Raw genomic sequence first — 21591 nt, forward strand, 5'->3', positions numbered from 1 at the left:
GAAGATAGTAAGCATCAATAGATCGGTGGTTGCCAGGGGAGTGGGGGGCGGAGGGGAGTTGAATAGGCAGAGCACAGAGGATTTTTAGGGAAGTGAAAATATTCTGTGTGATACTGTAATAGTAGATACAAGGCATTATACACTTGTCCAGACCCCACAGAACACCCAGGGTGAACCCTAATGTAAACTATGAACTTAGGGCTCATCCTACGTAAAAAAATGTACCACTCTGGTGACCGATGTTGATCACAGAGGAGGCTGTGTGCGGGGGTGCAGGGGTTACAAGGGAACTCTCTGTACCTTCCTCTCGATCGTGCTGTAAACCTAAAATTGCTCTAAAAAAAATAGTCTTAAAAAAAATAGTGAAGGCAACAAAAAGTGTGTTGTAGTTAGAAAACCATTGTGTTGTTGGATAGGTTTTTTTGTTTTGTGTTTTGGGGTTTGTCCCAGCTCTACCATGACCCTAGGTCAGACAGTGAGCTTCTCTAGACCTCAGTTTGCTTTTCTAATGACTCTTTGCTTTATGTGTCCTTAAGTCTTAAAACGTGGGGGGTTTTAGATCATTGTGGCTGCATCTCAGTGATAGCTATATTATGGGGAACGAGTAGGCAAATCAACTTGTAAATAGAAGTCTAAAATGTTCCAGGCAAATGTTGCAGAAAAAGGAACGAACATCTTTGCAAATGTTATCTCCATGGGTCTTTGCAATACCCCTGTTATCTCCATTCACATACCACGGCTGACACTAGCTGGTATTAGTGTTTAATAGAAGACTTGAACCCAAGTCTGTCTCGATCTTCCTAGTAAGCTGCTTTCTAATAGAACGGAGTTTTGAAACTGTAGGAAGTCACTGAGTAGTGCTATATATATATATGTATATTTATATGTTTATGTAAAATATGTATTTTTCTAATTGAGGTTATCTAAAGCAAGAACTTCAGGCAAAGAGTGTTTTTGAAGCTAGACTGAATTTGCTGTTCCAAATATCCAGAGAGAATAAGAACAAAACCAATTAAGATCTGGGAAAGGAGGGTTCTCTTTGGGGAAATACCCACAGTCCAGAAGGGATTCGGAGAAAGATCTCGGAACTGATCATGCGTTAACCGTCTGCATCAGTGCTTCTCACCACTGTGGTTTTTTATGTTATTGTTTGGATCGCACATTGCTTTGAGAAGCCAGTGAAAGCCACAGATCTCTCTAGAAAACACAAACCCCTTCAGGTTAGAAACTCCTGATCTTTTACATCCTGTATGTGCTGCAACAGACAACAGGGCACCCCACCCAGCAGGCTGCTTGCTCTGTTCTCCCGTTAACCTTGCACTTGTGCCCCAGAGACCAGCAATGAAACAAGCAGTCCTTTACAGTATAGAACTACTGCATTGGTAGATCTTGTCTCGTTGGTGGAAATGAGGTCAGATTCCCTTTGTCTTCTTCACTCGTTGAGGGCTTGGCCTGTTGTTACCTTTGGGGATTCTCCTCATTTTCTTCAAGAGGAGTCTGCTGAGCTTTCTTTGTGGTTCCCTTGACCGTTTACTTTTTTAAAAATATATATTTATTTATTTTTGGCTGTGTTGGGTCTTCGTTGCTGCGCGGGGGCTTTCTCTAGTTGCAGTGAGCAGGCGCTACTCTTCGTTGCGGCGCGCGGGCTTCTCATTGCGGTGGCTTCTCTTGTTGCAGAGCACGGGCTCTAGGTGCGTGGGCTTCGGTCGTTGTGGTGCACGGGCTTAGTTGCTCCGCAGCCTGTGGGATCTTCCTGGACCAGGGATCGAACCCGTGTCCCCTGCATTGGCAGGCGGATTCTTAACCACTGCGCCCCCAGGGGAGCTCTGCCCATTTACTTTTGTTCAAGCTGCTTTATTTCCCCCTTTTCCATCTGGGACAGATGTGCCATTTCCCCTTTAAAAAAACTTTTCTAAGAATTATATTCCTTTGATCCTGCCACGTTTTTCATAGTCAAATCAGAGGTTATCACCTTTTTACTTCTGTCAATTTCTTTATCATCACTGTTGACCATTGTCATAGTTGTTACCACTACTGACATTTATGGAGAAACTTCTGGCTGGGTGCCATGCTGTGCTGTTTTCATGCATTATCTCAGTCCTTTGAAGTAACCGGATCTCATTTTAAAGGAGTATAAACTGAGGCTCAGAGAGCCCAGTAACTTGCCCAAAGCCCCATAAGCTAGGAAGTGGTAGATGGGATTTGAATCTAAGTAGGTCACCAGGACACCATGGCCCACTTCTTAACCACTTTACTAACACTATAGAGAGTTTAGTAATTCAGATTCCCTCCTATGTGGTGGGTGAACAGCTGAGTGGACAATAATGGGTAATGTTTACTGACTACTAATTATAAGCTTTAGATGGACTGTATTTTTTTCCTTCACAATAACCTTACGTGTCAGAAGCTATTATCCCCATTTTGAGGCGAGAGTATAAAGCTGTCTCGCCTCTTGGGACCTCAGCCGTAAGGTATTGGAATACATCTGTCTTTGAAGCCATATTTTCTATTAGCCAGAGGTACCTTAGACCTGAAATATGGAAAATGTAGCAGAGTTCATAGGTGGTTGTCAAGTACAGCCAAGTAAGTGTGACAGATGGGGGCAAAAAATGCTTCCAGGACACGCTGAAGCATGTCCAGTTGAGAGGGGTTAGCTGAGAAACCTCAGAGGCGAACCAAGCTGACGAGTACCGATCACAGCTGTTTCCAAGACAAGTCATCCCCAGGCTCTATGAGGCTCATTTCTTGATGTAATGAAAAATTATGTTTGAAACCAACAGCCAACATCATGCTTAGCTTGAAACACTAGGCATTTTGAATAAAGTTAAGAACAAAACAAAGAAAACCGACATCATAGCTCTTACCAAATTACACGTGAATAAAATCCAGATTCTTTCCCATGGCTCCAGGGTACATCACATCCACCCCTTCCCACCTCGGCAGGAGGTACTGCCACTGTCTGTCTTGCTAGTTATTTATCGAAATCCTGCACTCCGGCCACCAGTTAGCGGGCCTCGCACCGCTGTGGCCCCTCCCGTTGCAGAGCAACAGGCTCCCGACGCGCAGGCTCAGCGGCCATGGCTCACGGGCCCAGCCGCTCCGCGGCATGTGGGATCTTCCCGGACCGGGGCACGAACCTGCGTCCCCTGCACCGGCAGGCGGACTCCCAACCACTGCGCCACCAGGGAAGCCCTATACCGAGCTTTTTTCTGTTTTGAGGCCTTTGCATTTGTCTTCCCATCCCCCTGGATGCTCTGCCCCAGGCCCTCTCTTGCCTGGTCCTGCTCACCTTTCAGGAGGCTCCTTCCCGCCATGGTATCTCCAGGGAGTTGTCCTTTGCTTTTCTGCCTTTTCCCTTTCAGCCGCCTCCTTGTTCCCTTCGTCGCCTCCCTCACATGTAATTATCCCATTTGTTTTTCTTGTTTACTTTAAGTCTCTGCTGATCTTGAGCTGCACAAGGACCCTGTCCACAGCTCTATCTCTAGCACTTAAAAGGATGCCTGACACATAGAAGATGATTTGCAAATATGTGTTGAATAAATGAATGAACGAAGATCATTATCTATGTACCAACGGTAGCCAGGTAGAAAATGTAATGGTGGTGAAATTAATAACAGGAACAAAAAATTATCAAATAGAGCTTAGAAATAAATTTGTGTAGGACGTATATTCATTTATTTAACAAATTTCAGCAAGTACCTGCTATGCTAGGCACTGTGACTTAAAAGGTGAATAAGACAAACATGGTCCTTGCCTGTTTTGAACTTAGAGAAATACAGAATTTAACTGAGACAGAGATGAAGCCATCATTTCTCTTAAAAATAGCAGGTGTATTATTTAACTCAAAATTTTGTCTGACTATTTTTATGGGGGTGGCGGGCGGGAGGAGATGGGAGAGGGATATAGCAGAACAAAATTATTTGAAGTTTATCTGAAAAAAATTAACCTCAGAGACTACTTGATTTATTTTTTAAAGACAGTGATGGGTGCTCTGGTTAGTCATACTTCCAAACTACTGCAGTGTGGTACTGGCTTTGGAATAAGTCATAAGTGTAAGGTAAAGATAACATTTCAGATCGCTGGGTAATCAGTGTCTTGGTCAACCATTGATGTTGGGATGTGGACTGAATCATTTGAGGGGAAAATGAGATTCAATCTTGACCTCAGACCATACATTGTTTTCTTTCAAATTACTTAAAGACTTAGTTGTAAAAGGTGAAACCATCAAAGTCTTGGAAGAAAATATAGATGGTTTTAAGAATATAGATGATACAGAAATGAAAATATAGATGGATATAATGTTAGTGCAGGAAAGGCCTTTCTAAGCCTGAATAGCAGGCAGAAACCTTAATAGAAGGTTTGGTGGATTGGAGTGCCTAAGAGTAGACTTAGATGGCAAAACAAAGAAGGGGGGACAGTTGTTAATACAACAGTAGATGGTGGTTAATAAGCTTAATATGTAAAATACTCTTAGACACCAGTAAGTGGGTTGTATCTAGAATCATCAAATCTTGGAGCGGGAAAGGGTCTAATCCTATTCCTACATTTTACCAATGATGATGTCCATTTCCAGAGAAGTTAATTTCCTTACTCAAAGCCATACAACTAAGTGATCAATAGGACCCTTTTGCCCAACACCTCGGTGGTGTTTGGGTACAGAGAGTTAGGGAGGTAATGCAACCAGGAAACCTAAAGGACTCATATTGGGGACGGTTCAGATAGTACAATTCCAAGTACAATTTCAAGAAAGGGTCAGAGTTTGAAAAAATAGATTTTTAAGGCTTAAATAAAAGAGGCGTAGAGGATCACTAGTTGGCCGTGTGTATAATAACATTTTTGAGTTCCTGGGGTGTTTTTGTTGTTGATTTTTAGAAAATTAATTTAATTATATATTACAGTTTTTTATTTTACTCCAAATTGAGATTTTATTCGTTGTCCAGGTAGGTTTGCTTTGCCAGGGCCTTGGGGAACCTCAGGTATTTGATCAGAGAGGCCATAATTCAAGGATCACACTGTATGCTAGCAGCTTGCCTGAATTTCAAGCTTAGTACTGAGTAGAAATAAAAAGCAACCTTTGAAATGTGCCAGCCTCGTTTGAAAATAGAAAACATAGGAAGTGATAGCATTTGTCCCAGTTCATAACAAAATTTGTAGTATTCCTTCATTTTCTCTACAAATTACGTCCTGGCTGTGTGTCAACACTGCACAAGGTTACGTGGATTAAAAAGAAACTACACAGGGCTTCCCTGGTGGCGCAGTGGTTGAGAGTCCGCCTGCCGATGCAGGGGACACGGGTTCGTGCCCCAGTCCGGGAGGATCCCACATGCGGCTCCGGCTGTGCCCGTGAGCCATGGCCGCTGAGCCTGCGCGTCTGGAGCCTGTGCTCCGCAACGGGAGAGGCCACAACAGTGAGAGGCCCGCATACCGCAAAAAAAAAAAACAACAAAAAAGAAACTACACAAACATACAAATCAGCAAACGCATGGGGCCTTGTCCTTACCTCGGGTGAGGCTGGTGGTCACGGTGAAGATGTGTGTATGAGGTGTGTACAAGGTGCTGTGTGGGTCTAGGGGAGAGAACCCCCGTCAGCCTGGTCTGAGGGATGAGCCAAGAGGGCGTCTAGTGGCCTTGAAGATGCTGTCAGTAATCCGCGGACATCCGAGAGTTCACTCAGCTCCTTCAGATTAAATTGCCTTAACTTAACTGTTTTAGGAATTCTGTTTCCAGTGCTGGATGTGTTTCTGGTGCTGAGGCATTGCTTCACAAACATTCTAATAAACTTCACTTCTCTGGAGGAGCCCCCAATTCCAAGGGAAAAAAAAAAATCGTTGTGAACACTTTCCTCTGTCCCCTTACCGGCATCTACCAAAATAATATTTGGGTTAATTTATGCCATTTAAAAATAATAATTTTCCAACTATTGGTGATAGTTTTTTTTTCTTCTTCTTCCCTACTTATTCTCTTTTTACTTTCTACTAATTCTTGTTCCAACTCAGTTTAATTTTGTCGATTATAGTTTGGGAATGTGTGTGCTGTGCTTTCCGTAAAGCAGCCTGTGTTAATATTTCTTCCAGGGGTGAATCGGGTGCCGGGAAGACAGAAAATACTAAGAAAGTCATTCAGTACCTTGCTCATGTCGCTTCTTCACACAAAGGACGAAAGGACCATAATATTCCTGTAAGTGTTTGTTCTGCTGTTGTTTTTTCAAACCCTTAGATTTATTCTTCTGTAATTTCAGAAACAAGAATCAGGAAGCAAGCGTCCTCAGTGTGCTGCTGTAATTGACAGGTCCCTTGTCTCCGCCACTCCCCACGCAGCAAGGAGGGAGCTAGGGCATCAGGAAATTGTTAGTAACTAGCAATTCCACCAGGGCAAACTGGAATTACGGTTGTAACTCGAAGCCTAATTTCTTACAAAGCTGTGGTGGGGATTGTTAAACATGGATGAGCAGTGCTTAGGAAGGCTTCTTCGTTTCCACCAAAAGATTTGATCCTCAGATATTTTCAGCGCTTCTTCCTGAACCTACAGAGCTACCACCCACAGCAGCCTGAGGGGAGGATAGAAATTTGGGGATAATTGATGATAGAAAAGGGGTGAGAATGTAAACGTCAGTTATCCTTAATCTGTAGGTATGAGAAGTAGTAGTTAACACTCCCTGAGAGATGCCAGGCGTACCAGCTTTCACGGTTCTAAACCGCACATTGACTTTGTGCTTTGGATGTGGCTTTACCGCTAGGAAAAGACCCAAACTCGCTAACGTTTGCATTTATCTGTTTGTAACGAGCAGCAGGAATCACCTAAACCAGTGAAACACCAGGCAAGTGCTTTTCTTTATGCTTCTTAAGTCATGAGTGTTTGCACTAATTTCTGTCTTTGGATTGAATCTCTGCTAGAAACAAATACCATTAGTTCTGAGCAACGTCTCCTATGAACAAAATATTGAGTTTTGAAATTGTGTTGCTTTGAGGCTTATTCTTTCCTGAGAAGCAGCATGCCCGTTTGCTTTACCTTTGTTTTCTAGAGGAATTTTAATATTTATTTACCCTTTCATCATGACATTGAATCATACGTTCATGAAGCCTGTAAACTTAGGGTTTCACGTGTCAGTTACCAGGTGGAATTACTTTAATACTCCCTAAACAGGTGGAAACCTAACTTTATGCCACACGTTAAATTTTGAATTTGGGGCTGCAGCTCGAAAAGTTGCAACTTAAAAAATTTCTGATCTGTTAACATTGTAGAGCCTGGTAAGTGTTTTAACCCCAAAGCCTCGTTGTATTTAATACATAAATTTAGGATTTTCTTTATCCAGGGCAAGTAGCAGAGGAATGTTATTCTCCCTAATTATCAGGTGCCCGCCTTTTAGCTCCGCAGAGCATAGCAGTGAACAAACCATGGACCGGAGCATTTCCTGCTACTTGGCAAGAGAGGGAGGGCGGAGCTGAGCCAGATGCCTTGGATAGAATGGGACGTCTGTACTTGGACAGCCCATTCCCTCGCACTGGAACGGTTCTGGTGTGTCTTCCACAAGCATAGTGGTGCAAAGCTAGCATAAAGCAAGAAATGATCGTGTTATGAAAACAATCTCTTAACATAAACGATCAGAAACATCTAAAGGAATAGTCCCAGATACTGAGACGTTCAGATATCTTTTTTAGAATTCTTAAGAAATTCTCAGACACTAAAGCTGTACTATACCTATGAAGGCCCAGGATGTCCTTTTGCTTTTAGCTGTAGACCAGACCAGTGATAATGCATTGGGAGGATGAATGAAATAATCATTATCCTATATGATATTTAAAGGCTTCTTTGCCAGTTAAAGAAGGAATCTCTAGACCAGCAACCAGCTTTTCTTTGTGTTTTAGAGTACATGCTAAATGACCCTTTAATATGTACTTAGATCACTAGCAAAATAGTGTTAAATAGTTAACGTACAGATTTCGTTTTTCCAAATCGTCTGTGGATTACATAAATCATCATTGTTAACATTTTGTTTCGATGTCATCTTAAAACTACAGAGCGGATCCCTGTGGTGTGTGAGTAGCATGCCTACCCCTAGATTTTACTTTGAGTCAAATGAACCCCCGTAAGCAGGTATCCTCCAAGAAGGCGAGGCGACAGCTTCTGTGGGCCGTGCTGCACTGTCATTACCGATTTGCATGTCTTGTTGCATGTTCGCACTCTGCGCAGAACCTTCCATGCTGCTTTCCCCAAGGTTATGTTAAAGCTAGTCAAGAAGTAGCTGTGCCATGTTTTTAGAAACATGAGAAGACTGCTGGTTCTCAATTACTTTTTCTTCCCCAGCGCACCTGAGGAATATGAGATACTCCTGAGCATAGCGACTGCTCACACCCTGGGGAGGGTTGAGTCGAGAACTTACTTCTCTCCCCACACCCCCTGCCCTTCCCGGGCGCCCGCAGGCATGCCTTCCTCGCCCCATTTTGAGGATGACTACCGTAAAGTAATGGTTATACTTTGCAAAGGCAGTGTTTCTCTTGGTTTAATATCACTGGTTTCCAAATTTATGTTGAACTTTATTGGCAAAACTCAGATTCCCAGGAACAGTTTGTGTCAGTTGCTAGCATTTTATCACTAAACAGCAGTATAAATTGTAAAAACAAAGTGGAAGGCATTTGTAGGCTTCTGATTTTGTGAGTCTTTGTCTCTTTGCTCATTCTTTTTTTTAAATAACTCTATTAAGATTTAAATTCATGTCCCATAAAATTCACTCCTTTAAAGTGTACAGGTCAGTGGTTTTTTTTTTTTTTTCAGTGTATTCCCAGAGTTATGCAATTATCACTACAATCAATTTTAGAACATTTTCATCACCCCCAAAAGAAACCGTATACCTATTAGGAATCACCTTCCATGTTCCCCCAGCCCCCGGAAATCCCTCATCTACTTCCTGTCTCTCTGAATCTGCCTATGCGGGGTATTTTATATGAACGGAATCATATAATATGTGGTTCTCACTGTGCATAATGTTTTCAAGGTTCATCCATGCTGGAGCTTGTGTAAGTGCTGCATTCCTTTTTGTGGCCAAATAATAACCTGTTCTATTAAATTTGTCACGTTCTGTTCATCCCTTCACCAGTTGATGGCCATTTGGATTGTTTCCACTTTGGCACCAATACGAATGATGCTGCAATATATAAGTTTTCACGTAGCCATACATTTTCAGTTCTCTTGGGTGTATATCTAGGAGTGGAATTGCTGGATTGTGGTAATTTTCTGTTTAACATTTTGAGGAGCTGCCCAACTTTTCCATAGAGGCTGCACCACTTTACATTCCCCGCAGTGTTTGAGGGGGCCAGTTTCTCCATATCCTGGGCAACACTTGTCATTGTCTTTTTATTAAGGCCATCCTAGCAGTGCGAAGTGACCGATTTTTTTATGTTTACCTTATAACTTCATTATAGAAATAGGAACAAATGTAAGAAATAAATTTTCAAAGTTAAGGTCACAGTATTTAAGAAGTAAACCATTTACCTCTCAACTTTTACTTACCATAACAAAATGAGTCCTCGTTTGGCTTAATGCCCCGGCCAACAGCAAGTACAGCTCCAGTGCCCATATTCCCTCATCGTAGGTCCCTGTTACAGACCCTCGATGTCTGGCACAGTGTTCAGGGCCACTCCAAAGCCTGGACGTGGTACGATTTCAGAGCAGGTTTGAGGATGACTAATTTCTTAGACTGGACCATCCCCGGGGAATGACCCCTTCAAGCCAGCCCACCTGCCCACTGACTCCTGAGTCATCCACCTCTAGATGGCAGCTTCCGGATGACTCTTATCTACTGGTCTAAACTGCCTTGAACTAAGACAAAAAGGTGATAGATAGCAGGTAACAAGCACAGAAACTAGAGCCTGCCACTCGAGATGAGAGTCTGGTTCTAAACATGGCGATTGACTGCTGCCGCCAGCTTCCAACCGTACTCTGCGGTCAGTGGGACACCTGCAGCTTTGCCCATCAGGCCTACAGGTGCAGCAAGAGTCCAGCCCGAGTCCCCTTGCTGGCTGAACTGGAGTTTTGAAAGAGGTGTATGTATATATATAATTTTTTTTTAACCAATTTAAAACTCATCCTATATCTATCATATAGCAAGTGTATATAATACACTGTGTAATAAACACAAGGGTATAGTTTTCATCACGATTGGTAAACCTTTAAAGCATCGTATCATTCTAAATACTTAGAACTTTAAAAATCATTTAAATAGCTAATGCTGATTTCTTTTCCCCACATTTGCAAGTGACATTTCTCATTACTGTATAGAATAGAAAAGGGACATTGCCCATCCGAGTCCCAGCAGAGAGGTTAGCACTTAGTCACTGTCCCCTGATGGTTTGTAAATGGCTTCATAATTTGGTTGAGAGCTGTTAGCCCTGTTTATCTAAATGTGAAATTATTCGAGGCAGAAATGGTCAAATTTTCGTGGTAATTTCTTAAAGATCATTTTTGTGTGTTTTATGATATTAGCTCTGTGTCAAGCTCTTTGTGATTCATTTATGAGTTTTTGAGATCTTTACTTGGTCTCAATGATGTCAAAAATCCATTGGAAGAGAAATACCACCACATTCCTGTTAATGTTGTGTCCTCCAAAGCAGGGACCCAGGCCTGTAGTTATGACAGTGATTATGAGGACCCTTAACCCAAATCTTACTTCCACCTCTGGCTCACCACCATCCCCTCCCCAAATACTACTAGAATGTCTTCGGACCACTGATTACCATCCATTCAGCAAACATTCACAGAGCATCATTTTGGCGTGATACTGACTAACCTCGTGTAGGGTATAGAGCCGGTGCCTTTAAGCCAAGAGAAGAAAGAATGGAACCAGGATCAGTGGATCCCATGCACACACGTGCGTGTACACACACACGCGCGCATACACACGCAAAGGAGAAAAGAATCTATAAACTTGACCCAGGGTTCTTGAAGCCATGTCTAGGGAATATTAAAATGTATATAATATTTGTTCTACCTCCAAGTTAGGAAAATATTTTAAAGGTAGATTACTATTGAAAGTATTTTTATTACGATTTGGTAGGATAGTGTGCAATTTTAAGGAATCTGTATTCTGACTCCTTGATCTAACCGTAGGAGTGTCAGGTAAAGGCAGTGCCCCACTTATCAAGTCCGGGTTTTTCTGACAGTTTCTACGCCCCGATCACACAGATTGAGTGAGGTTAAGGGATTCTAGAGCCCAAATCGTTACTGCGGTGCCAGTGCACCGAGAGCTTTGTGAGATGCTAGCACAGGCGCAGTGATGGCCGTGGCCGCTAACCTCCAGGGGAGGCTGTGCTTCTGCGTCACAGCACAACGGCTGCTGTTCGTAGTGATGACTGTCAGCCATTAACGTTGGTTCAGGACACCATGTTTAAGAAACTCTGATAGCATGTAGCGTTTAGAAAATTTACATCAGAAGTAGTCTGGTGTCTTGAAGTCCATAAACGGGCAGATCCCCCATACAGGGAGCATATTATCTAAAGCCAGGAATGTGAGTTGATGCCACGTCGTGACATTCACATGGCAGGACTGGTTCCTGGCTGGTTTCAGTTGAACACGATAGTAGACTATAGATAAAACCTGGGAAAATAATGCAGACAATGGGACAGTCCACATAAATGCTGCAGAGTAGACGCGTAACACTGCAGCGCCTCGCTGTGTCACGTGCTTCAGGAACATTTCCTGCCCTTTCAGTGGAGTGAACCACACCTGGCTCAGATGCCGAGACTGCACGTGGGGCATAGGTCTGTTCCCGATTTTGGAGTCGATGGTAGTGTAATACGTCACAGGGCAGGTGGCCATTAATTTTAAAATCTTATGTGAGCTTCCTTGTACTCTGTTTTTGCTTAGAGAATCACAGTAGCTAGCAGTTTTTATCCTTTCTTGAGGTCTAGTATACTGTGGGTATTTTAAAATACAGGGGTAAGATTTGTGTTTGGAAAGAGCAGATTTATTTAAGTCCTACAGTGTAATTCTGAAATTACATTCCAGGGATACAGAAATGCCTCATGCTTCCCCATACAGCCTTCTGTTGTGTTTCATGATTAAAGCATATATACACTTAACGTATTTTGTTTGTAAAATCTGTTTTATAGCTTAATTTGCATATAAGTAATGACCATTATACCAAGTACAGTACACTTAGCTTTTTAAATACGTGCAAGAATTCAGTAGCATCGCCATCTTTGTCGTCTCTGAAACCGGAGATGAGGACATTGCCCTGTCTACATCATTAAGATGTTATGTGAAACCCTTGGAAAAATGGCAAGTCTTATTACCAGTACAGTGGAAATTATTAGAATTTGCTGCCTTAAATCTTTGGAACGAGGCAAAGTAGAAATAAGTAGGAGTATAAGTATTAATATGTCCTTAATGGAAGTATCATGCTAAATTTCATTTCATGAAAACCAGTTTGCTTTATTTTAAAAATTCTCCACTTAATTTATGTGCCCCGTCCTTAAATTTACCATCACTGTGCAATGTGACATTTTCTTCTTGTGAGCACATGATAGATGCTAGTTTTTTCCTTTAGCAGAGCCCATAAGACCAAGGTAAGAAGCCAACAACAAAGTTTGCTGGATGGCAAATAAAATGAAAATACTGAGCAAAAGAGGCAGTGTTTGGTTTTGCTTTGTTTTTTTTTTCCCTGAGGACTGGAGTAGACATGTTAGATTAACATATATTTGCTTTTATTTGTGTGTGTGTGTGTGTGTGTGTGTGTGTAATGTCTTTTAGGGGGAACTTGAACGGCAGCTTTTGCAAGCAAATCCAATCCTGGAATCATTTGGAAACGCAAAGACTGTGAAAAATGATAACTCATCTCGTTTTGTAAGTTTAAAAGCACCAGAAACTTTTCATTCCTCAGACTTCTAGTTGAATGTCTACCATGATTAAGCAAATCAAGTACTTTCCTTCCTAACAGATGTAGTATGGAACAGGGCTGTCCAACAGAAATACAATGCAAGTCACGTGTAATTAACATTTTCCTAGTAGTCACATTTTAAAAAGCAAAACAAATGGGAAAGTAATTTTAATCATATGTTTATTATAGATAGTTATGTATTATTCTGTGGATGTATAATTATATAACCTCTCTGAACTTATTTCTTCGTGTTTGATTGGGGATGATATGTAATTATGAGGTTGGCGTGGAGATTAAATGAGATGCGTGCTGAATACTTAACACAGAACCAGGCACAGTGAACACGCAACAAGCGAAGTTGGAATTGGATGTGGTAAATTGTTCTTTTCGTACATTACCATTTCTATGGGATGTGGACCTCAGAATAATTTGTCCCTCACATTTTGTCTCCTCAAAAATTTCCTCTCAGCCCTTCGACTCCCTTAATTCGCTGAAAGCTTTACTTTCTTCCTCAGCGCGACCGGCTTGCACGCCTAGTCTGGGGACGTTATCCTGAGTGACAGCCGGCTCAGTGTGACTTACGGGACACGGCCCTCCCGTTTCCAGCTGCTTAGAGTCGACACTTTAATAGCAAATCATTCAACTTCTGTTATTTCTACTTAAGTCATTCGAGTTAATTCTATGTTTTTCCTCCCTCCTCTGATATTAGACGTCTTGGTTAAAGTTAAGAAGGCCAGAATCAGAGACTTCAATTCTAACAATCCCTTGATGGGCAGTTTCTGGAAATCGGGTTCACTGTGACATTCTTTACTCTGGGTCCGCACGTTAATCTCCTGACGATGTGGTTTCTGTGATTAGGAGATGCCACCAGATCACAGAGGACCCAGGAAATACAAAGGTAGCTAGATAACCCTCTGTATGCCTTTGCCCGGGCCGCCAAAACAGAGCACCACAGACTGGGTGGCTTAAACAATAGACATGTATTTTCTCACAGTTGGAGGAAGTCTGGGATCAAGGTGTTGGCAGGGTTGATTTCTTCCGAGGCCTCTCTCCTTGGCTTGTGGACGGCCGTCTCCTGTGAATTCACGTGCTCTTCCCTCTGCATGTGTCTGTGTCCGTTCTTCTCTCATAAGACCCCAGTCATATTGGATCCGGCCCACCCTAGTGACCTCATTTTAGCTTAATTACATCTGTGAAGACCCTTTCTTTAAACACAGTCATGCTCTGAGCTACTAGAGGTTAGAACTTCAACATATGGATTTGGGGGTGGGGGACGATTCAGCCCGTAACACCCTCAGAGGTAGTTTAAGTGCAAGAGACTTTAGCCAAGTTATGTAAGAAGTATGGGACTGTTTGCTTGGAATATTGTTTATTCCCAGTAAGATAAAATCTGAAGATTTGCTTAATCCAAGTTCATTTAGTAATTATTCTAGCTTTTTCTGTACAAAGTGGGATAACAAATGTGCCCGTGTCAGTAGGAAGCATGGCTGTGACTTTTGGCTCTGGGGAAACGGAGCTGCTTTGTGAGTTTCTATCATTCTGTGGACCGTCAGCACTGAGCTGGAGCCACAATTAGATCTGGAATTCTTCCTCCTGAAAGCCCTGTGTTTAGTGGCTGTGTCCTGGGATGGGAGGCACAGTGAGCTACCAGCTTTGGTATGTGAATCTCCGTGAAGATTTTCAAGGACTTCTTAGTGGAACATGTTTTCTTTTACCACATAAATCAAGTTACCAGTCTATTCTGATTTCTAGCCCACCCCCCCCAAACCACACTCAAATTCAAGAAAAACACTTTTGTACCCATTTGTCTCATTTTTGCCTAGAAAAGATAAATTGCTACTAAGCAGTCCTGTGTGTCCTTTGGTAAAGAATGTAGTGATTCTGTTACTAAGTGGGAAAGATTCATCTGCTGAGGTTTTTGTGTTTGGGACAGATAGACGTGTTGCTATGTAACAAATTCCCCGAAGACCTAGTGACGTAAAACGTTTATCGTCTCAGCGTTTCTGAGTGCTGGTTCTGGCCCGTGGTCTCCCGTGAGGTCGTCATTACTGTGTGATTGGCTAGCGCCGAGGCATCTGAACGCCTGCTGAGGCTGGAGGAGCTTCCCAGCTTACTTGGGTAGCTTTTGGCAAGAAGCCTCAGTTCCACACCTCAGTGGCCTCTCTGCCACATGACGCTTGCTCACGACATGGCAGCCGGCATCCCCCAGAGCAGGTGACCCGAGTACCAGAAGGTAGGGGTTACTGAGGCCATCTTGGAAGTTGGCTACCAGAGATCATTAGATTTCCATATTGACGTATGTAGGTTACAATCCGTAATTTGCATTACTCTAGATCGCTGGTTCTCATTTTGGGGTCCCCTGGGAATCCCACATTTGACGTCTTGTGGGTGGAGGCCAGGGATGTTGCTAAACATCCTACAATGTACAGGACAGGCCCCACAACAGAATTATCCCCAAATGTCAGTTATATGGAGGTTGAGAAACTCTGCTCTAGTTCGTTCCTTTAACTTGTAGTCTAAATTAAGCTGATCACTTTTTGAAATTCATTTGCAGAGCAATTACTATACTTAAGTCTCCTTAATGCTTGTTATTGACGCATCCTGTTCCAAAGGCTGATAAAATAATTCTAGTGGGAACTTCTTTTACATTCTACTGGTGGGAAGAATTTCTTAGATTGTTTCCTAGCAAGATTGATTCTAGCAAGAATCACCCATTCAGTGTGAATTCTCAACAAACCCTGATTCAGCTGAGGTTCCACCTTCCAAAGTGCTTGTACTACTGAATAATCATCATTAAGTATGCTCAATCTAATATAGTAAAAGCTAATCTTTTTTTTTTTTTTGGAGTATAATTGCTTCACAACGCTGTGTTAGTTCCTGCTGCACGATGAAGTGAATCAGCCATAGGCATACATATATCCCCTCCCTCTTGGACCTCCCTCCCACCTCCACCCCCATCCCACCCATCTAGGCCATCACAGAGCACTGAGCTGAGCTCCCTGCGCTATACAGCAGGTTCCCACTAGCTATCCATTTGACACATGGTAGTGTATATATGTCAATCCTAATCTCCCAATTCGTCCCACCCTCCCCTTATGCCCCTGTGTCCACATGTCTGTTCTCTACGTCTGTGTCTCTATTCCTGCCCTGCAAATAGGTTCATCTGTACCATTTTTCTAGACTCCACATATATGCGTTAATATACGATATTTGTTTTTCTCTTTCTGACTTACGTCACGCTGTGTGACAGACTCTAGGACCAACCACATCTCTACAAATGACCCAATTTCGTTCCTTTTTATGGCTGAGTAATATTCCATTGTATATATGTACCACATCTTCTTTATCCACTCCTCTGTTGATGGACACTTAAGTTGTTTCCATGTCCTGGCTATTGTAAATACTGCTGCAATGATCATTGGAGTGGATGTGTCTTTTTGAATTATGGTTTTCTCAGGGTATATGCCCAGTAGTGGGATGGCTGGGTCATATACTAGTTCTATTTTTAGTCTTTTAAGGAACCTCCATACTATTCTCCATAGTGGCTGTACCAATTAACATTCCCGCCAACAGTGCAAGAGGGTTCCCTTTTCTCCACACCCTCTCCAGCATTTATTGTTTGTGGATTTTTTGATGATGGCCATTTTGACAGGTGTGAGGTGATACCTCACTGTAGTTTTGATTTGCATTTCTCTAATGGTTAGTGATGTTGAGCATCCTTTCATGTGTTTGTTGGCAATCTGTATATCTTCTTTGGAGAAATGTCTGTTTAGGTCTTCTGCCCATTTTTGGATTGGGTTGTTTGTTTTTTTGATATTGAGCTGCATGAGCTGCTTGTAAATTTTGGAGATTAATCCTTTGTCAGTTGCTTCATTTGCAAATATTTTCTCCCATTCTGAGGGTTGTTTTTTCGTCTTGTTTATGTTTTCCTTAGCTGTGCAAAAGCTTTTAAGTTTCATTAGGTCCCATTTGTTTATTTTTGTTTTTATTTCCATTTCTTGAGGAGGTGGGTCAAAAAGGATCTTGCTGTGATTTATGTCATAGAGTGTTCTGCCTATGTTTTCCCCTAAGAGTTTTATAGTGTCTGGCCTTACATTTAGGTCTTTAATCCATTTTGAGTTTATTTTTGTGTATGGTGTTTGGGAGTGTTCTAATTTCATTCATATGGTAGTTCTATTTTTAGTTGTTTTTTTTTGGTTGTTTTTGCGATATGCAGGCCTCTCACTGTTGTGGCCTCTCCCGTTGCGGAGCGCAGGCTCAGCGGCCATGGCTCATGGGCCCAGCCGGTCCGCGGCATGTGGGATCTTCCCGGACCGGGGCACGAACCTGTGTCCCCTGCATCGGCAAGCGGACTCTCAACCACTGTGCCACCAGGGAAGCCCTATTTTTAGTTTTTTGAGGAACCTCCATACTGTTCTCCATAGTGGCTGTATCAATTTACATTCCCACCAACAGTGCAAGAGGGTTCCCTTTTCTCCACACCCTCTCCAGCATTTATTGTTTGTAGATTTTTTGATGATGGCCATTTTGACAGGTGTGAGGTGATACCTCATTGTAGTTTTGATTTGCATTTCTCTAGTAATTAGTGATGTTGAGCATCTTTTCATGTGCCTCTTGGCCATGTGTATGTCTTCTTTGGAGAAATGTCTATTTAGGTCTTCTGCCCATTTTTGGATGGGGTTGTTTGGGTTTTTTTTTTGATATTGAGCTGCATGAGCTGTTTTGTATATTTTGGGGATCAATCCTTTGTCAGTTGCTTCATTTGCGAAATTTTCTCCCATTCTGAATGTTGTCTTTTTGTCTTGTTTATGTTTTCCTTTGCTGTGCAAAAGCTTTTAAGTTTAATTAGGTCCCACTTGTTTATTTTTGTTTTTATTTTCATTACTCTAGGAGGTGGGTCAAAAAAGATCTTGCTGTGATTTATGTCAAAGAGTATTTTTCCTATGTTTTCCTCTAAGAGTTTTACAGTATCAGGTGTTACATTTAGGTCTTTAATCCATTTTGAGTTTATTTTTGTGTATGGTGTAAGGGAGTGTTCTAATTTCATTCTTTTACATGTAGCTATTCAGTTTTCCACTGCCTCGCTTATTGAAGAGACTGTCTTTTCTGCATTGTATATTCTTGCCTCCTTTGTCATAGATTAGGTGACCATAGGTGCATGGGTTTATCTCTGGGCTTTCTATCCTGTACCATTGATCTATATTTCTGTTTTTATGCCAATACCATACTGTCTTGATTACTGTAGCTTTGTAGTATAAAAGCTAATCTGTTTAGAAAAGATTTTTGATTAAGGCAGTATTCTTAGCTATTCATTCAACCAAGAAACAAACATATCTTTAATATTGACTTTGGGCTTTAATTCTTAGAAAGTCAACTTTATATTGATACGTACAGTATTTTTTTAAAGAGTTTAGTAGCCAGCTACTATTATCATAAGGCATTAACTGCACAATACAACAAGAACTTGATTTTAGCAGGTCCATAAAGAATAGTGAAGTAATTAGTTCCGTTGACTGACTCATGTTCAGTTAAAACACCCTTTAGCAGTTTCCTGTGGGTGTTGCCAACACTGTTTCTCAGGGGGTTAGAGAGTAGCCAGTGTAGACTCATTTTTAAATTAAATTTTATTAATTTAGATTTTTTGTTGTGCATTTCAGTTAACTGTTAAGCACCTATCCTTTGCCAGGCACTGTGCTGCTTACTTGTTATCTCCACTGGATGTCTAATGGATTTCTTGAATTAACAAATGGAACTTTTTTTCTTCGTTCAAAATTTCTTTTTTTAAGTCTGACGTCAGTAAATGGTACCATCAAGTCACCCAGTTGCTTAAACTTAAAAACAACAAAACCTAGAAAAACAAAATACCTAGGAATCATCCTTGATTGAGCCTTTTTCTCACGGCCCATGTCCAAGCCAGGAGTGAATTTTGTGGTTCCACCTCCAGGACGTATTTCACATCTGTCCACGTTTCTCCTTCTCCCTTCCTTAAACTCCTTGTTCGTCTCAAACCTGGTCTGAGGAGGTTTCCTCTATATCCTCTATCCCGGTGTCCTGCTGATTTCCCTTGTAGCACAGTCTGTAGTCGGCACTCTGCTCATCTGTGATCTCTCTCCTGCTAGCATGTAGGATCTCTGGCGGTAGGGACCCCATCCACCTTGCTCTCTGGATCCTTAGTTGCCTCTGCCTCCCACGTGTAAGTACATAGTAGGTATATGTATTTATGGAATCCATTGTTACAGTGTGGTTACCTACTAAGCACTTGACACTCTTCTATGCCCTGGGAATATATCAGTGCACAAAGCAAAGGTCTGCAGCCTCACAGAGCTCACCTTCAGTTGAGTTTTACCTTTAATGTGTTTTTGATGACATGCCATCCTGTACAGTTGAGCTCAGGGAGTGTTGCACGTGCCAGGCTCTCTGAGAATATGCATGCCCCAGTTTTTTGGTTTTTTTTTTTAATTGAAGCATAGTTGATTTACAGTCATGTTAGTTTCAGGTGTACAGCAAAGTGATTCAGTTACACATTTTTTTCATATTCTTTTCCATTATAGGTTATTACAAGATATTGAATATCGTTCCCTGTGCTATACAGTAAATCCTTGTTGCTTATCTGTTTTATATGTAGTAGTGTGTATCTGTTAGTCCCATACTCCTAATTTATCCCTCCCCACCCTTCCCTTTTGGTAACCGTAAGTTTGTTTTCTATGTGAGTCTGTTTCTGTTTTGTAAATAAATTCATTTGTATTATTTTTTAGTTCCACATATAAGCAACATCGTGTAATGTGTCTTTCTCTCTCTGACTTACTTCGCTCAGTGTGATAATCTCTGGGTCCATCCATGTTGCTGCAAATGGCAATGTTTCATTCTTTTTTATGGATGAGTAGTATTCTGTTGTATACATATGTACCACATCTTTTTATTCATTCATATGTTGCTGGACACTTAGGTTGCTTCCTTGTCTTAGCTACTGTAAATAGGGCTGCTGTGAACATTGAGATGCACGTATCTTTTCAAACTAGAGTTTTCGTCTTTTCCGTATATATACCCAGGAGTGGGATTGCTGGATCATATGGTAACTATTTTTACCTTTTTAAGGAACCTCCACCCTGTTTTCCATAGTGCGTATGCCCCAGTTTTAGAAGTGTGGGCAGAAGGTGCCTGGGAGCTGCTGGCCCCACAGCCAGGCCAGCCTGGGGTTGGGGCTGGGATTGGGGTTGGACGTCAGACCGAAAGAGTGACGTGACGTTAAAAGATGAGTTGTGTGTACAGTGGAATTCCGTGTGGTCATTATTTACAAGACACATGCCTGCAGTGAAAATATTAGAAACTATAAACTCTGTAAATTTTAGAATCCACTTGTTTCCATTTCTTTGATCTGATATAGACAAGTACTTTCCTGAAGAATATCTTTTCTTTCAAAGGTGACTAGCTCATGGTTTGTATTGAAGGGGATTCTTTAGGAGAGCATTGCCCTTATGAAAATAACCGTTCACAATTAGTCCAGCTCTCTGTTTATGGACAAGTGAAATGTGTTTCAGATGGAGGAGATTTATGTAAAATGAACGTCTTGTAATGAAACTTTAGAAATGGAGTTCCATTTCAAAATGATCGTATCAGCAGATACATCTCATCTTAGAAGGTTTTAGTAGGGATCACTTACCATATCTGCACAAATCTTTTCCTTTATTTCTTCTATTTTTTTTTTCCTTTGCAAAGATTTAAGCCAATTTGGCAATTCCGTTTTACGTACCTTGTGGTAGCTAATTAGCCTCTAATTTTTGAAGCTAGATAAAGCCTCCAGGTGCCTCCTTACCCCTTGGCTACCAGGTTACAATGAAAGTGAGTCAGAATTCTGCGCCCTCACGTGTATTATCCGAGCAGGCACCAGAATCAATTTTGTGGGTAAATTGAACACAGTTGCTGCTCTGTCTTGTGTTGTCTCACTGAGCCTTTCTGTAAAGATTTACCGAGGCAAATGTGACAGTATCAGACACAGAACGTGGTCTGCACCGCGCAACTCCCATCCTCCAGATCCACGGCTGCCCTCCCAACCCCGCAGCCCCTGGGGCTCGCTGCAGCCTTGACACCCGGCCCACACCAGACTGGCTGGCGGACATCTGTGTATTTCCAATCAGTCCATGGCTATTAATGTCACTCATTTTTCCCCAGGAATTTCTTAACATCCGTTACACTAAGTAACAGGGCCACTTAGTTCACAAGAAAACTCATTTTACTAATTAACAAAGCTTCTGGTGTAATCTGGAGATTAAGATAGTTGAAGCATTTACAATAGCCATCTGGCCTGGGGATTAAATCCTAACTAATTACTTCCCGAATGGGTTTTCCCATTTAGGGCAAATAGCTGCTTCCAGAGTGGAGATATTTCCTGGAGCAATCTAATACACATCCATAGCACGCTATCTATACTAACATGTTTTCAGGTAAATTACAGATCTTATGACAACTTTAAATACCAAATTAGGAAGGGGGAAAGTATTTTCAGAGCATGAAACAAACCTGCATTGTCCCTGCAGTAAGTTGCTAACACTCTAGATTTAATAACTATGGATACGTCTTAACCACCCACCGAAAAAGTTCCAGAAAGCCAATGTCGATTCAGAAGGCATAAAATTCTTTAAGTAAGATAATTTTCTTCTTATTTTCTTGACTATCAAAATATCCAGGTTGTCCTATTGCATCTTTTGAGTGAAATTCTTTAG

The 21591-nt window shown here is 41.7% G+C and overlaps 1 protein-coding gene across 2 annotated transcripts in view; it reads left to right on the top strand.

Annotated features, from left to right (window-relative positions):
- MYH10 (myosin heavy chain 10) overlaps window positions 1-21591 on the top strand; it is a 133952-nt gene that overhangs the window by 43605 nt on the left and 68756 nt on the right. For both annotated transcript variants that reach the window (XM_082679256.1, XM_082679257.1), the window contains exons 5-6: window positions 6075-6177; window positions 12745-12837. In XM_082679256.1, the coding sequence (XP_082535382.1) occupies window positions 6075-6177; window positions 12745-12837 (196 nt within the window). The remainder of the gene's footprint in view (window positions 1-6074; window positions 6178-12744; window positions 12838-21591) is intronic.

This window comes from Grampus griseus, assembly GCF_964374135.1.
Source record: "Grampus griseus genome assembly, chromosome: 20".
Lineage (NCBI taxonomy): Eukaryota > Metazoa > Chordata > Mammalia > Artiodactyla > Delphinidae > Grampus > Grampus griseus.